We start from the raw sequence: 15,571 nt of genomic DNA, 5'->3' as shown, positions 1-15,571 counted from the left end.
TTTAGCGATCTCAGGGGGCGGCCATTTTGTCGACTGAAAATGACATCACAGTTGTCAGGGCTCAGGTAATGACCAATCACAGCTCACCTGTTTTCTGAATCTCAGCCTTGATTATGTCCTCATATTCCACAAACGCAATGTTAATCAGAATGCCTTGTTTCAACTAGTGGGCCTGCATGGATCATATTCTTGTAAAAACAAAATTTGAGTTGACTTCGACTTTAATCCTTTGTCTTCCATTACATAAACTGCAAACCAGCAGTTCAAAATCAATATTTATCTAATCACGTGACAATAACATAAAAATCTCAAATAAAATACATCGGACTCGCCAAAGATGCTTATTATTTATAGAGAAAATCTATCCTCTTTTGCTAGCTGTGTTGAATAGGCAGCTAGCGGGTAACTAGCTAATTGTTGCTGCTCTGGGAGTGGCAAATCTTTTTTTAAATTGAATAAAATAAGCCAGCAAACTGTGTCGGCTGACCAATCTGCACAATCTCCATTTTTTTCTTGAAATGTTTGCCTTGAAAATAAAATGTCGGAGATTAATCCTTTCTTGCACACTGTCCCACAACGGGAAACCCCTTTGCTGGCGTTCCCCTGCACCTTGGAGACATAGTCCTGTTGAAATTGTGGGTGCTGCAGCAGAGTGTATTCTCCCCTCTGATATTGTACAATTCCACTATTGCATTTTGAGAAAATGGCTTTTAAACAGCTGTCTGGTGTACAGTAGGTGTAGATGCACCAGAGGTTTAAGACGCTATGGTTGTTGTGGTTGAGGTGAAGGTTAGGGCTATGATAAGGAGACTTGTTGTGTATAAGGATCATTATGGTATGCGTAGGGTAATCTAAATGATGGGTTTGCAGTAAATACTCCAAGAAGGAAATAGATTTGGTTTGGGCACCTAGTGGTAGAATTTAGGTTTACAGTTTTGAGGTAATGTTGTGTCCTTTCCCCAAGTTCTGGAACATAAGATGGTCGAGGGTTAGGTTTAGGGGTTTGATCATTGGAACGGTTGATGACTTGATGTCTTTGTCTCCTCATGGAAACTTGCTCATCACCAATCATTCATCCTCCACCTCCTTGTTCCTGTCAGTTTGCCTTTCCCGCTCTTCCTCCCACTCCAGCTCTAAAATGGAATTCCTGCCCCCCACTTGATTGCTCACCCACAACCCTCCACTGTAGTGGCCATTCGGGGCCATGTGCCACATCAACGCTGTGTGCCAAGCAGAACGCGCCAGTCGAAACACCTCCGCACTTCCTGTTTGTGTGTGTTCCGGTAAGCCAAGGACAAAGGAGAAAGGAAACCCTGTATTGATCTCTCTCTGTCTCTATTTCTCTCTCTCTCTCTCTCTCTCTCTCTCTCTCTCTCACACACACACCCTCTCTCTCTCACACACACACACACACACACACCACGCACACAAACATACACAGACCAAGAGATAGAGAGAGAAAAGGATTACCGTAAGTGAGGAGTAGCCTCTCCGACTGGAACACTCAATAAAGAGAAGCACAACACAGCGAGCGAGAGGAAGGAAACACACCATATGGACAAAAGGAATGGGACACAATCTTCATCTATTAATCAATCATTTGAAGGATGGGCGTCGGTCTTTGAGGTCTTAGTGTTTATGTTGTCATGTTTTTGGACAGTATTCTATGGAATTCCCCGTGCAGAAAGCATGGCTCATGCAAGCATGCTTAAATGAGTTTGGTGTGGAGGAATCCCTTTAGGTTGAACGAGAGTGAAGATGACAAGACAATATTAGTGACTCGTGTCCAGCATTTATAGGGCAGCATGTACAAAATCAACAAACTTAGCCTCATATACAAACAAACGATGAAATAAATGTGGAACAATTGCTTGATGAAAATATTTGTTGGCGAGCAGTAGCACACGTTTCAATTGAGAAGCTCAATTGCACACTCTGAAGGAAGAAGTGAGCTATTGCCCGATTTACCAGAAGCACCCATCCATCCATCCATCCATTATCTATACCGCTTATCCTCACAAGGGCCGCGGGGCGTGCTGGAGCCTATCCTAGCTGCCTTCGGGCCGTAGGCGGGGGACACCCTGAATTGGTTGCCAGCCAATCGCAGGGCACACAGAGACAAACATCCGCACTCACAATCACACCTAGGGGCAATTTAGAGTGTCCAATCAACCTATCATGCATGTTTTTGGAATGTGGGAGGAAACTGGAGTAGCAGAAACACGTTTGGCTCAATATGTCACGGACACAGAATCATCATCACAGTGTTACTACCACACTTCCTGGCTATCAGACTGTCCAGTCAGTAATCAAAAAGGATTTGAAATCAATCTCATCTACTCATCTTGTGAAAATGGTCAGACAAGCTCGACAGGAGAGGCAATGAGCACAATCTATTGGGCCACTACTAACCCTAACCCAACTCCCAGCTTCTGTTTTGACCACTTCCAAATAATTGACTTTGGTGGGTCTGCAGCCTTCTATATGTGGGCTACTCTCCCCGCATGTCGCCCACGGAACAGCAATCGCAACATGTTTGTCACCAAAAAAAGAGCAGAAGCAGAAGTGGATCGTTAGCGTAGAGGAGAAACACAAAACCGGCAAGGACTCTTTAACATGCGCTGTTTTCAATGAGTCTGTTGCGCTTGCTTGAGAGTGCAGTAGGTGTCGTCCAGGTTCCTGCCTCTTTCATCGAGGCTCTGGTAGACTGCGTCTTCCTGAGCAACCTCGCGGGAGACAAACTGGAAATGAAGAGAAGAGTCCATCATCATAGCTTCGTATATGAAGTCATGTATAAATGAGAGCGATAAGCTACCTCGAATCTTTGGTTTGCGGGGTTTGCTTTTGTCTTCCACTTATAGAGAAGCAGCAGAACAACAGCGGACAGCAGAAGAACCAGAACACCGCAGAAAATCAGAGGCCAGATGAGGACTGCAAAACGCAAAAGTGAGAAACGTGACATGTGAGGAACATGCCCGAGGAAAAAGACAATAAATGAGAGGAAAATGATGACCACATATAAGGAATACTATATACTTCACATATAAGGAAAACTATATGTGAGGGACCCGACGAGAACATATGATAAGAACATTCGAGAAACACAAGAGGAACATGCAAGGAACATAAGATCACATGACCAAATGACAAGACATGCAAAAAACAACTAGAACATGTGGAAAAACAAGACAAGAACATGTGACAACCATGTCATGAATGTGTGTGGAACATGACAAGAACATGTGAGAAATGTGAGGAAAAACGTGAGGAACATGAGAAAAAAGACGACAAATGTAAGAACGCGACGATCGTGCAGAACATGTAAGGACCGTGATAAGAACATATGAGAAAAGTATACAAGAATTTGAGGAAGGTGGCAAGAACATGACATGAACATGTGAGCAACTTGACAAGAACATGATAACATGGACAGTTGAGAAACATGAGAAGAATATCGTCGCTGTCAGTGACAAAATGAGAACTTTACAGGAGGTAAAAAAAAAAACAACAACAAAAAAAACGCCAGCTTGTTTAAATTCACAGGCACAGCGACTTGAAAACTTGATATGGAGATGGGAAGTAACCGGGTGTGGGGAACATGAAAACACTATTGGAAGACAATTGAGAATGAGAAGATGGTGAGCTACCTGTTTGTGTCTTCTCAGGGGCGTATTTTCTGAGTTCTAATTCGGAGCTTGAGTTCCGCGATGGGCCTGAGACAATCAGACGGCCCTATTACTTCACGGACCACAAGAAACAAAGAGCAGAAGAACTTTTGTCGGAATCTCACCATCAGTCACGCTGACGTCGAACTCCTGAATAGAAGCCAAACGCAGAGTTTGACCCAAACCGCACGAGTACCTTCCCGAGTCCGACATGTCCAACTGGGAGATAGTCACTACCAGAAGAAACAACTTCATAGAGGGCTCCTTTCTGTAGACCACACCGTACCTGCCCACCTGGGCGGTGTCTTCGGTACTTCTGATGAGGATGTGTCCGTCCAGACAGTTTCCTTTGCAGAAGAACTTGACCCTTCTGGAGACGAGGAAGGGACAGGTCACCTCCACCGTCCCACTAGAAGGTCCAGTGTGGATGTGGAATAATGGACGTCCTCCCTGCTGCGCTGCTGAAACAAGTCACGGTGACGACTTCCTTTAACCCATAAACACACTCAAATTGTGAAACATGGAAAAGCCAGTGACCGTCTTATCGGCCACTCACGCACATACATGCGCGTACACACATCGTGAAGTGGGTATGTTCTTTGCAGCAATACAATTTTTGAGCTTCTGAATGATCTAAGGGCTGATTGGGAGCCAGTCGCAAGAAGGAGTCATGCTTATCGCATTAACTTTGAACATTTATGACGCACCTTGAAGAACTTGAATCCGGAAGTCTCTGTAGGACTGCGGTAGTTGTGGCGAGCCCACACCAATCCTGTAGTGCCCGCTGTCGGCCATGTTCAGATTTACAATAAAGGCATAAAGGTATCCTTCTTCATACTTGATGCTGTGTCGGCCCCTCTTAGCGCTGATGTTGTACGTTTCAACGAGGGCATTGGTGACCTTGCAGTCATCCTTGCAGAAGTACTTTTTGCCACTAGTGGAAAACCGGCACATGATTGTGGCATTTTGTCCCTCCGTTGTTCGGAAGATGATGAGGGCGACACTTTTGTCCTTCAGTACTGAGAACACAGAAGGAATGTGTTGATGAGCAAAACATAATCATAACAATTCAAAACTATAGTTCTGCTTTTTGGGTGATGTTCACCAGCATAATATACTCTACCAAATATATAGTTTACCAAAATAGGGCCCTGTGTGTGTGTCTTGTTGGACCTGCAACGTTTGATACGGTGGACCACTGTATTCCATTGGCTCATTTGCAGCAACAAGTGGGCATTACTGGAAGTGCTCCAGGTTGGTTTAAATCCTATTTCGCGGGCAGGACGTTTTGTGTTAGCCTTGGTAGCCAGAGGTGGGTAATCCAGGTACAGAAAGTCAAAACCCTGCCACAGTTCGGCTTTAGCCACAGGTGCTTCTAATCAACTAAGCTCGTTTACCTGCCGGTTGAGAGAGATAGCACCTGTGGCTAAAGCCAAACTGTGGCAGGGTTTTTACTTTCTGGACCTGAATTACACACCTCTGTTGGTAGCTCTGAATGCCACTCTGCCCGTCTATGATATGGTGTTCCACAGGGTTCAATTGTAGGTCCTCTGCTGTTTTCATTGTATTTGCTGCCCCTGGGTTCCTTTGGAATGACCTCTTATTAAACGTTAGACAAGCCCCCTCTCTGCCCATCTTTCAAACTCGTCTTAAACCGCATTTTATTCTTTGACTTAGCATGTGACATGTGTTTTAGTGTTTTATTGTGTTTACTGTTTTTATGTTGTTAATTTATTGTATGTGTGATTTTTACTTCATGGACAACACTTTTTATGCAGCCGTGGTTGTTTTTAAAGTGTTCAATAAATAAAGTTGAGTTGATAGGAGTTTTTGACACAATTTAGTTTTCAATTAACAATTTCAATTAAGTTTTCATAGATGGAGAAGATTGTGTTCAAAGAACCAAACGTATTTTTTTGTCAGACAATTTAAACACTTAAATCAACTAAAATAGTTTTGGGGTGAATAGCAAAGACAATTCACAATCCTCTACCAACCAAACATGCACTTTTCTAAACATCAGACCAAGGTGAATCAACAATAAACCCAACATATGTGTCCCCGTAAGTATTGAGAACAATTTACAGCCTGCTAAATCTGAAAATACATTTTCTCTGTAAACATCAAAGAAAACATCTCAAGTAATGCACAAAGTATTCAATCATCACAATTAGCATTATGAACTACATTCCAGTGAACTTAAGTTTTTCATGTTGTAAATCAAACCTGAGAAAATGTAGAGCAACAAAAGCCAATAAAAAATCATCCTGAAATGGATCCTGCTGCAAAATGTTGTGACTAAACATGAGAGCCAAGAAGAATGATGCACAAACTTCCTTTTTGTGACTATGGCTGGACATCAACTTAACGTCCTTGTGCAATATCCTGTTGTGGTATCATTAATATTAAAGTCAACCAGATAAAGAGGAACTTCTCTAAAAAAGGAAACACATGTCATGAATAGTCGACAACTCAAACTGTCTGCTCTCTGACAAAAAAAAAAAAAAAAAAAAAAAAAAAAAAAAAAAGTTTTCAGAACAAGTTTTTCAAAAGAATAAAAGCTACACAAGGCGGCACGGTGGTCGACTGGTTAGCACGTTGGCCTCACAGTTCGGAGGTCGTAGGTTCGATCCCGGCTCCGGCCTTCCTGTGAGGAGTTTGCATGTTCTCCCCGTGCTGGCGTGGGTTTTCTGCGGGTAATCTAAGAATAGGGTTTAAAAGTAGGGTTTTAAACTAGCTTTAGGGTTTCAAAGTAGGGTTTTAAACTAGCTTTAGGGTTTCAAAGTAGGGTTTTAAACTAGAGTTAGGGTTTCAAAGTAGAGTTTTAAACTAGAATTGGGTTTCAAAGTAGGGTTTTAAACTGGAGTTAGGGTTTCAGATTAGAACTTTAAACCAGGGCTAGGGTTTCAAAGTAGGGTTTTAAACTATGGTAAGGGTTTCAAAATAGGGTTTTAAACTAGGGTTAGGGTTTGAAAGTAGGGTTTGAAAGTAGGGTTAGGGTTTCAGAGTAAGGTGTGAAACCAAGGATAGGGTTTAAAAGTAGGGTTTTAAACTAGGTTTAGGGTTTCAAAGTAGGGTTTTAAACTAGAGTTAGGGTTTCAAACTAGAGCTTTAAACTATGGTAAGGGTTTCAAAATAGGGTTTTAAACTGGCTTTAGGGTTTCAAAGTAGGGTTTTAAATTACAGTTAGGGTTTCAAAGTAGAGTTTTAAACTAGAATTGGAGTTTCAAAGTACGGCCTTAAACTGGAGTTAGGGTTTCAGAGTAGAACTTTAAACCAGGGTTAGGGTTTCAAAGTAGGGTTTTAAACTATGGTAAGGGTTTCAAAATAGGGTTTTAAACTAGCCTTAGGGTTTCAAAGTAGGGTTTTAAATTACAGTTAGGGTTTCAAAGTAGAGCTTTAAAGTATGGTAAGGGTTTCAAAATAGGGTTTTAAACTAGCTTTCGGGTTTCAAAGTAGGGTTTTAAATTAGAGTTAGGGTTTCAAAGTAGAGTTTTAAACTAGAATTGGAGTTTCAAAGTACGGCCTTAAACTGGAGTTAGGGTTTCAGAGTAGAACTTTAAACCAGGGTTAGGGTTTCAAAGTAGGGTTTTAAACTATGTAAGGGGTTCAAAATAGGGTTTTAACCTAGGGTTAGGGTTTCAAAGTAGGGTTTGAAAGTAGTATTAGGGTGTCAAATTGGGGTGTGAAACTAAGGATAGGGTTTCAAAGTATAGTTTTAAACTAGGTTTAGGGTTTCAAAGTAGGGTTTTAAACTAGAGTTAGGGTTTCAGAGTAGGGCTTTAAACAGAGTTTCAAAGTAGGGTTTTAAACTAGGGTTAAGGTTTAGAAGCAGGGCTTTAAACTAGGGTTTGGGTTTCAAAGTAGGGTTTTAAACCGAGGTTGGGGTTTCAAAGTACAGTTTTAAACCGGGGTTGGGGTTTCAAAGTACAGTTTTAAACCATTGTTAGAATTTCAAAGTCGAATTTTAAACTAGGGTTAGGGTTTCTAAGTAGAGTGTGAAACTAGGATTAGCGTTTCAAAGCATTGTGTGAAAGTAGAGTTAGGGTTTCAAAGTAGGTTTTGAAACAAAGGATCGGGTTTCAAACTAGTGTTTGAAACTAGGTTTTGAGCTTGAAAGTAGGGTTTTAAACTAGAATTTGGGTTTCAAAATAGCGTTTTAAACTAGGTATCGGGTTTCAAAATACAGTTTGAAACTAGGGTTAGGTTTTCAAAGTAGGGTTTGAATGGAGGGTTAGGGTTTTAAAGTAAGGTTTTAAAGTAGGTTTAGTGTTTCAAACTAGGGTTTTAAACTAGGATTAGGGTTTCAAATTGGGTTCTAAACTAGGGAGACTAAGGTTGTAAACTAATAGTAACCCCATGTTGATGAGTGGGCTGTAACCTTGGCTTTGAACCTCAAGATTATGGGTTCAATTCCTGTGTGTGAACAATCTCTGAACTCTTTGACTGAATTTTATAGCCACTCTTAAAAATGGGCACACTGCCTGGAAGCTAAACTCACGTTTTAAACTGCGCTTTGAAACTCTCTGACTATTTTAAAAACCTAACGTCACCGGTTCTTACATTTGAAATTTTACTACATTTTGTCAGCACTCTTAAAAATCAGGAGCCTTCATGGAAGCCAAACTCTCTTTTAGATAATTGACTGCGTTAAAACTTGAGGTGCACACATCCTGACAGCTGAATTTTTCAACTAGATTTTGGGACAGCTGTCAAAAATCGTGACCGCTTGGTCGCCTTTGAAACCTTAAACCACATGTGTCAAAGTCACATGTGTCGAGGTTTTTCATTGCGTTGGTAATGGTACTGTACCAAAAGTCTGCGCAAAAAAAAAACTACCCCGTGTGTTGCTTTTTCTTAGTTTACGTAAGGCCTCCTGAGCTCTAGATGTCGCTGTAAGCGAGCTCCTCCTATCTGCTGCTGCCTGCCATCAGTCAAGGAATCCTTGCTTCCGCTGTTGTCACTTGTCAAGTTGTCACTACTTGACCGGTTCACATACTGGTCTCAAAGTCCATCCAATGCAGGTAAGATACCTTATGACTCGTTTTACTGTGGGCTGCGACACTGGTGCTTTGACAGAGACTGCAACCTCGACTTTAATTGAAACAGTAAGACAACAACAAAACTTGGTTTTAGTAACGCGCAGGTTTGCTAGCAAAGGTTAGCAAACAATTGTTGATCCAGGCTTGGACTATGATAGTCAACATTGATGTTTAATATTTTTTTTGCCCATTTTTCTCTCACAGTCCGTAATAATGAAGAGCTCCAAGGAAGCCGTGCAGTCAACAGCTAAAGAGTTTTTACAATTTGTCAACAAAGGCGTGTCTCCATATCACGGTAAAGTCTGATGAGTTTCCATTCAACTGCATTCACATTAATTCCTCTTTAATTATTCTCTATAGTATTGTAGTCCAACTTGAGATTCATAACGCTTCCACTTTGATTTTTCTCTGCGTAGGCATTTATTTTTCTTAAATAGCAATCTTACAACACATACTGCAAGCGAAATTGTTATGAAAGTGTATCCACAGGTCATCGTGTGTTTCCATTACTTGGCTAGACAGATATTTATTTGTTTATTTAATTGTTCTTCCTGTCACTATACTCCGTGTGGCATAAATAGATGAACCAAGATACAATATTTGTAGGAAATAAGTAATAGTCAGACCGATTTATGATGATCACGTGAGGTTTTTATGTGTGGGTGTCCTTTTTTGGGAAACATTTTTGTGTGATCTCACCCTAAAAGGAAATCTGGCCAAAAAACACCTACAGGTTAGAGTAAAACAGTACAACTGTATTATTTCTCAAAATATTTCCTCAACGCTTTAGTTTTGTCTGCTACTCGTGGAACTTTTTTTTCCAATTGGCTGATAAGTTTGTTTTTTTGTTTTTTAAATATCCAGAATAAACTCGGTTGGGTTGAAATTCTGAGGGCTTCTCCAAGTGAATGCGTCCAAATGATCACGGCGTTTCAAATCACTTGCCCTATAAACTCAATTTTAATAGCACCAATGGAACATTTGGGTGGCAGAATAGGGTCATGTATTTATTCCTCTTTTTCTGGAGAATTTTAGAGGCCCTTGAAGTACTCGTTCAGGGTTGTTTTATAAATAAAATTCCACAAAGATGGCGGCCACTTAAACATTGCTCCTAACAGCACACTGGTTGGTAATCACTCCTCTCTAGTAATGTGAATCTTTTGTGGACGAAAGCTATCTATTGACTTGTGCACAGGCCAAACTACATCTTTGAGATTGAGATAAGATTACAGTGATCTTTCATCATCCCTTACCTTTGCCTTATGGCTCCCAGCGCCTATAACATGCTCACACTCAGAAGTGACAGCTTAGTGAATACGAAAGCTACGCAAATACAATGTAATAAGTGCATCATCTCCAGTGGTGGAAGAATGTCAGAAGCGTCTTCTGGAGGCGGGATTCGTCCAACTGAAGGAGATGGACAAGTGGGACATCCAGCCATCCAACAAAGTAAATTTTACTGGGCACGTGCTGTCGTGGTCATAGGAGTCTCTAAAAGTGACAATTCTGTGTATTTTGCAGTACTTTGTGACACGGAACTTCTCCAGTATCATAGCCTTTGCTGTCGGGGGGTCTTACTCGCCTGGAAATGGCTTCTCCATGATTGGAGCCCATACAGACAGCCCCTGTCTCAGAGTGAGAAGTCGACACATGTAGGATGTTTAAGGTCAACTCATGTGACACATATTTGTTTTTTTGTTTTGTTTTTTTTAGGTGAAGCCGAGGTCCAAGAGGACAAAGCAAGGTTGCCTTCAAGTGGGTGTGGAGTGCTACGGAGGAGGTATCTGGAACACCTGGTTTGACCGTGACCTGACCATTGCGGGCCGTGTTATGGTTAAGGTAATCTTAATCTAGGGTAATTAATTGAGTCCAAGGCTTGCAAAGTGCTGGGGAGTTTCCGATAAATTTCCAGAAAGTTTCTGGCAGATTTACCTGGGAAGTTAATCTTGAGAATTTTGGAAATATTCCAAACTGAAAACATTCCATGGGAAGTGAGGATAAAAGTTATCACATTCAAGCATACATATAAACATTTTGTTATGTCATAAGCAGACAAGCATGCAAAAATGGATGCTGTAGCTCTCTGCTTGCAGGCGAGGTCATTACAGTACTTCACTGTTATAAAAAAGATATCACAGTTGAAACATGCACTGTACATAAATAAAAAACATAAAACAATAAAACACAAATCAATAAACCACTAAAACAAGGGCAGAGTCTCCTGTTGAGTTTATTAAACGCTCCTTTTTTTCCCTACTTCACAAGAGCAACGGTGTGACTTAAGCTCATTCGTAACTACATTTTGTCCCACAGAAAAAAAAAGTTGACAGATAGCTTGTAGTGATAAAAAGTCATATCCTGTTAATTCTCATGAATTCTGATAAAAAGCTTCAAATTTGAAAATTCCCAGATTTTTGCAACCCGAGTAAAATCTCACACTGCGCATGGACAGACAAGCGAGACGTTGCTTCAATTACGTGTATCATCTTGCAGAGAGATGGCAGACTGCTCCACCGGCTGGTGCACGTGCCAAGACCTCTGCTCAGGATCCCTCATCTGGCCATCCACCTGCAGAGGAACATCAACGACTCCTTCGGCCCCAACAAGGAGGACCACCTGTCAGTACCTTGGAGAGATGTCCATAATTGTACAGTACTGAGCAAAAGTCTCTTGCCACCTCTCGCGCTATTTTATTGACACTCGCGACATCCATCCATGCATCCATTGCTGCTTATTCCTAGTCTTATTATAACACAACAAACGTAATAGTTACCTAAACTATATTTTTTTTCTCGCAGAACTATACAGGGAGGAGTTTTGCTGACACCATTTTTTTTTCCTTTCAGTGTGCCCATTTTGGCCACCGCCATCCAAGAAGAGCTGGAGACGGGCAGTTCATCATCAGTCGACGGCGTCGGCCCTGCCAGCACGGTGACGATGGCGCCGAAACGTCATATTGAGCAAACTTGTCATATTCTGACATCACCAGAAGCTAATAATTATAAACTTGGACCTAATTGTGTGCGGTGTCCCCTTCAGGCAGACAAGCATCACCCAGCACTGGTGAAGCTTTTGTGTTCGGAGCTGCAAGTTGAGCCGGAAGCCCTGCTCGACTTTGAGCTTTGTCTGGCTGACACTCAGCCGGGGGTGAGCGTGTCTTTCGGCCACCTCCACAGTAATTGCCTGTTACTTGTGAGGTGTTATGTCACATTTTCTCCATTTGTCCTACGTGTGCAGGCGTTGGGAGGCGTGTATGAAGAGTTCATCTACTCTCCTCGCCTGGACAACCTCCACAGCTGCTACTGTGCCCTGAAGGTCTGTGTACAGTTAATGTTGAGGGGGGCTGCATTCAGGATAAGATAAAGCATTTTCCAGAAGGAAGAAAAATCCCAAACTGTTGTCTAAATCTTTGAAGTATGTCAATTTGTGATTTTATTGAAAGGGGAAGAGGATTTTTTTTAGGGCCGTATTGTCCATACCTATGTTGTAGTGTGTCATTATAATTGATAATATTATGATGCTGTTCACTTGTTTGCAACTTGTCAGGGGCTGATTGACTCATGCTTGGGGGAATCGCTGAGCCAAGATCCCAACATCCGCATGGTGACGCTCTTCGACAATGAAGAGGTTAGTCATGCTGTGACTCATCTTCCTCTCCATTGGACTGTTCTTATCATTGTCACGTAGGGCTGTCATATTGACAATATCGTGATATTGCGATATTAAAATTGCTACGATATATCGTCGTTGTTATGTTGCGATATTAAAAGCAACACATTTGTTTAAAAGCCCAAGTTGTTTTCCCATTTGTGCAGTTCCAGTGGTTAGTTTATTAGTGCAGTTTAAAGCTGGGCACTTGACCCTTTTTTGCCGTCCTCCATCTGCGACATGGGTGTACCCTTCCGTCCTCGTCCCTCCCTCCTAATTCATAAAAATTATCGTCCTGCGACCCGGTCCGTCCTCATCCTTTTAAAGCGCTTCCGTCCTTACATTCCGCCAATCCACCCCCCGCCACCACCCCCCCAAAAAATAAATAAATAAAGAAAAGAAAATTTAAAAAGCATCTGTGCATGAAATTATTTCAAGCTCATTAGCTGTCTTATTTCCTATGCACATCCACTTATCGGCTGGGAGTATCGTGAGTGGGTTGAATTGTTTACAAATAAAACATGAGCTTTTATACAGTATTGTGAGCTTTTTATGTCGCCAACCTCCCCACAATATCCTCATAATTATCGTATCGTGAGGTTCATATCGCGCTATTATCGTATCATGACATTTGGACATCCCTATTATCATGTGTACATGTTCCCACATTGACTCCATCATCCCATCACCTCCCTAAAACGATACTGTACATGGAAGTCAGCATGATGCTCATTTCCTTCCACTCTATTTAACGTTCCCAATTAAGAGTGAACCTGCAATTCAAAATCCCTATTTTATTCCCATGGAAGTTTTCCGTCTTGGAACATTGACAGAATTTTGTAATCTCAATGGTGAGTAGTCATGTAAAAATAACCTGTGACTCCTGACTGTGCTGCGTAGGTAGGCTCCGGGAGTGCTCAGGGGGCACAGTCCAACCTCACGGAGCTCATCCTCAGCCGCCTCGCGTCCTCCTCCTCCAATCCCACCGCATTCCAGCAGGCGGCGCCACTGTCCTTCATGATTAGTGCTGACATGGCGCATGCTGTGCACCCAAACTACCAGTCAGTATCACAAAAGACCACAAAACCTGGAACTCATACACTGAATTCAAAACGGGTTAAATGAATTGAACGTCTTATCTTCTCAGGGAGAAGCATGAGGAGAACCATCGGCCTTCTTTTCACAAGGTAAGACAAGCCAATTGAGATGCATGACTCAAACGCATTGATTTGAATTACATTTGTAACTTGATTTTGTATTTATCAGTCCCCCCATTGAATTGAATTGAATTGAATTGCCAGTACCCCCCCACAAAAAACACAGCTAAAAATGCCAGCAAGCAAGAAAAAAACAATTTGCGCCCCCACCCCACCACCCACTCTCCGCCGCAACTATAAATAATAGCATTTGTCTATAAAATCGTTATAGGTACACCTCTGCATAACATCGTATCCTTGTTAACATAAAGAAAACAAATAGTAAGAGATATAGTTCAACTTACAAGAATAACCTTATTAACATTGTTTATTAGTCTATAAAAGAATAGATTTTAAGTTCCCCAGGGTCACACGCGCCCCCCCAGGGGGGCCCGACCCACTATTAGAGAAGCACTGGTCCAACTCAGTTTTAAACTGTTAAGACTTAAGGCCTATATGACATCATAAAGGACAAAGCATAAAAGGACCATAGCAACTGCAGAGCAACTGATGCATCACGTAAACTACCAGTCGTAACAAAGACACCACTTCAAGAAAAGATAACCTTTTAATTATCCCACAATGGAGAAATTTGAAATAAGTGATTTGCAAGGAAATTGACCTGGTTTCTGTGTTGGACCTGTATTTGTGCTTTTGCCGTTTCAGGGTCCAGTGGTCAAGTTCAACAGCAACCAACGCTACGCCACCACTGCCGTGACTGCCGCTGTTGTCCGAGAGGTCGCCAGCCAGTCCGGCGTTCCTCTCCAGGTACCGTCGACGCTGTCGTGGCTAAATTGTGGCAGCTCTGCAGCTGCATAGAAAGAAAAACGCATCAACAGAACTGACGTGCTACACGCTTGGTCCTTCTTTAGTCCTCTAGAGCTGTCAGCCCAGGAATATTTTACTTTTATTAGCAGTTTCACAAAGCTGTCAGTCCTTGATCAAATGTTAATATATGGCTACCAGTGTAGTCCATAATGTTTGGAAACAACAAGTGAGGAATACTTTCAGGTGGAAGAAAATGGATTGAGTAACACTGACCTCAACTGAAACCATGACAAAAAGTTGTTGGGGTTGTGCTGCTATCTTCACCCCGAAAAGGGCTGTAGTGAATGCGTGACGTCATAGTGAAATTTCCTGTACCGTAGGGCGTACATCGCCAACCTAAAATTCAATGACCAGTGTAAACTCCGGCTCCTCTTCGTGCAGGATGTGCTGGTCCGTAACGACAGCGCATGCGGCTCCACCATCGGCCCCATCCTGGCCGCTCGGCTCGGCGTGCCCGTAGTGGACATCGGCGCTCCCCAGCTGGCCATGCACTCAATCCGAGAGATGTGCTGTACCTCCAGCATATTGCAAAGCACCACTCTCTTTAAGGTAATAACCCCCCCCCCCCCAAATCAGAATACTACTTAACATAATGCTTCAAAATGTCAATTGTGTTGTATAGAGAATATTGCAGAAAGCTGACATTTTTTATTGTTGACAAACTTGACGCTTTTTGTCGCGGCTTCTCACGTTTTTTTCATGGTTTTTTTTTCACGCCTCAAGATATACTGTATGTGTGTGACACTGCCTGCATATCTTATGTATCTGTCTTTCTGCAGGCTTTCTTTGAGTTGTTTCCCCGTGTGAGGAGTACGGTGGTGGTCGATTAAAACTAGGAGGATGGAAATAACCAACATGAGGTGGAGTTAATACAGACCATAATTATTGGTACAAAAGAGTCATCTCTTGCTGCACACACCTGTAATTATAGTTGAAATAAAGGACATTGAAAAACTGAAGTACTTTAGAAGCTGTTTCTACTCTTTTGGACACCACATCTTTGAGACACTTGAGACATAATATGCTTGAAATGTCAAATGGCTCTATTGAAATAAAACTTGGCACATTTGGTTAGACAGTTGTAGTCTTGTTTCACTATTTTACTATAGCTGTGTTAGTCCTCTTTTCACTGCACATATTTATACATAATCAAGGAATAAGATTTGTCTGCAGTGTGAACAAGGCCCTAGTT

At 41.9% G+C, this 15,571-nt stretch overlaps 2 protein-coding genes and 1 long non-coding RNA gene across 7 annotated transcripts in view; 1 reads left to right on the top strand and 2 right to left on the bottom strand.

Moving 5' to 3' along the window:
* Positions 1-15,338, top strand: part of dnpep (aspartyl aminopeptidase) — a 30,499-nt gene extending 15,161 nt beyond the window's left edge. The window contains exons 1-15 of one of the 3 annotated variants that reach the window (XM_086034539.1): positions 8,530-8,689; positions 8,912-9,002; positions 10,068-10,156; positions 10,229-10,342; positions 10,421-10,546; positions 11,201-11,325; positions 11,554-11,638; positions 11,747-11,854; positions 11,945-12,022; positions 12,254-12,334; positions 13,256-13,416; positions 13,503-13,542; positions 14,218-14,319; positions 14,761-14,928; positions 15,159-15,338. In XM_086034539.1, the coding sequence (XP_085890665.1) occupies positions 8,684-8,689; positions 8,912-9,002; positions 10,068-10,156; positions 10,229-10,342; positions 10,421-10,546; positions 11,201-11,325; positions 11,554-11,638; positions 11,747-11,854; positions 11,945-12,022; positions 12,254-12,334; positions 13,256-13,416; positions 13,503-13,542; positions 14,218-14,319; positions 14,761-14,928; positions 15,159-15,209 (1,425 nt within the window). In that variant the 5' untranslated portion in view covers positions 8,530-8,683 and the 3' untranslated portion in view covers positions 15,210-15,338. Of the gene's footprint in view, positions 1-8,529; positions 8,774-8,911; positions 9,003-10,067; positions 10,157-10,228; positions 10,343-10,420; positions 10,547-11,200; positions 11,326-11,553; positions 11,639-11,746; positions 11,855-11,944; positions 12,023-12,253; positions 12,335-13,255; positions 13,417-13,502; positions 13,543-14,217; positions 14,320-14,760; positions 14,929-15,158 lie in introns of those variants that run through there. The other 2 variants (XM_086034379.1, XM_086034455.1) reach the window with 2 other exon arrangements.
* Positions 1,781-6,143, bottom strand: LOC147152862 (polymeric immunoglobulin receptor-like). 3 transcript variants are annotated; one of them, XM_086034668.1, is made up of 7 exons: positions 5,143-5,419; positions 4,805-4,932; positions 4,373-4,684; positions 3,791-4,126; positions 3,648-3,713; positions 2,816-2,931; positions 1,781-2,741 (listed from the first exon to the last, which is right to left on the bottom strand). In XM_086034668.1, the coding sequence occupies exons 2-7, from the start codon at positions 4,872-4,874 to the stop codon at positions 2,628-2,630; spliced, it is 1,014 nt and encodes a 337-aa protein (XP_085890794.1). In that variant the 5' UTR covers positions 4,875-4,932; positions 5,143-5,419; the 3' UTR covers positions 1,781-2,627. The 3 variants fall into 3 exon arrangements, with proteins under 3 accessions (XP_085890794.1, XP_085890879.1, XP_085890918.1); XM_086034753.1 differs by lacking the exons at positions 4,805-4,932; positions 5,143-5,419 and adding an exon at positions 5,892-6,143; XM_086034792.1 differs by lacking the exons at positions 4,805-4,932; positions 5,143-5,419 and adding an exon at positions 5,892-6,143 and having other exon boundaries at positions 3,791-4,123.
* On the bottom strand, positions 10,937-13,975 carry LOC147152861 (uncharacterized). The gene is made up of 3 exons (XR_015087391.1): positions 13,857-13,975; positions 13,230-13,397; positions 10,937-11,333 (listed from the first exon to the last, which is right to left on the bottom strand). It is a non-coding gene; the product is annotated as an uncharacterized LOC147152861 (long non-coding RNA).
* Positions 15,339-15,571: the final 233 nt, after the last annotated feature.

Source organism: Filicampus tigris, chromosome 1, assembly GCF_054856515.1.
Source record: "Filicampus tigris isolate MCC_2025a chromosome 1, RoL_Ftig_1.0, whole genome shotgun sequence".
NCBI classification, from domain to species: Eukaryota; Metazoa; Chordata; class Actinopteri; order Syngnathiformes; family Syngnathidae; genus Filicampus; species Filicampus tigris.
Note: the sequence above shows the minus strand (reverse complement) of the source record. Positions and strands in the feature narration are given on the sequence as shown.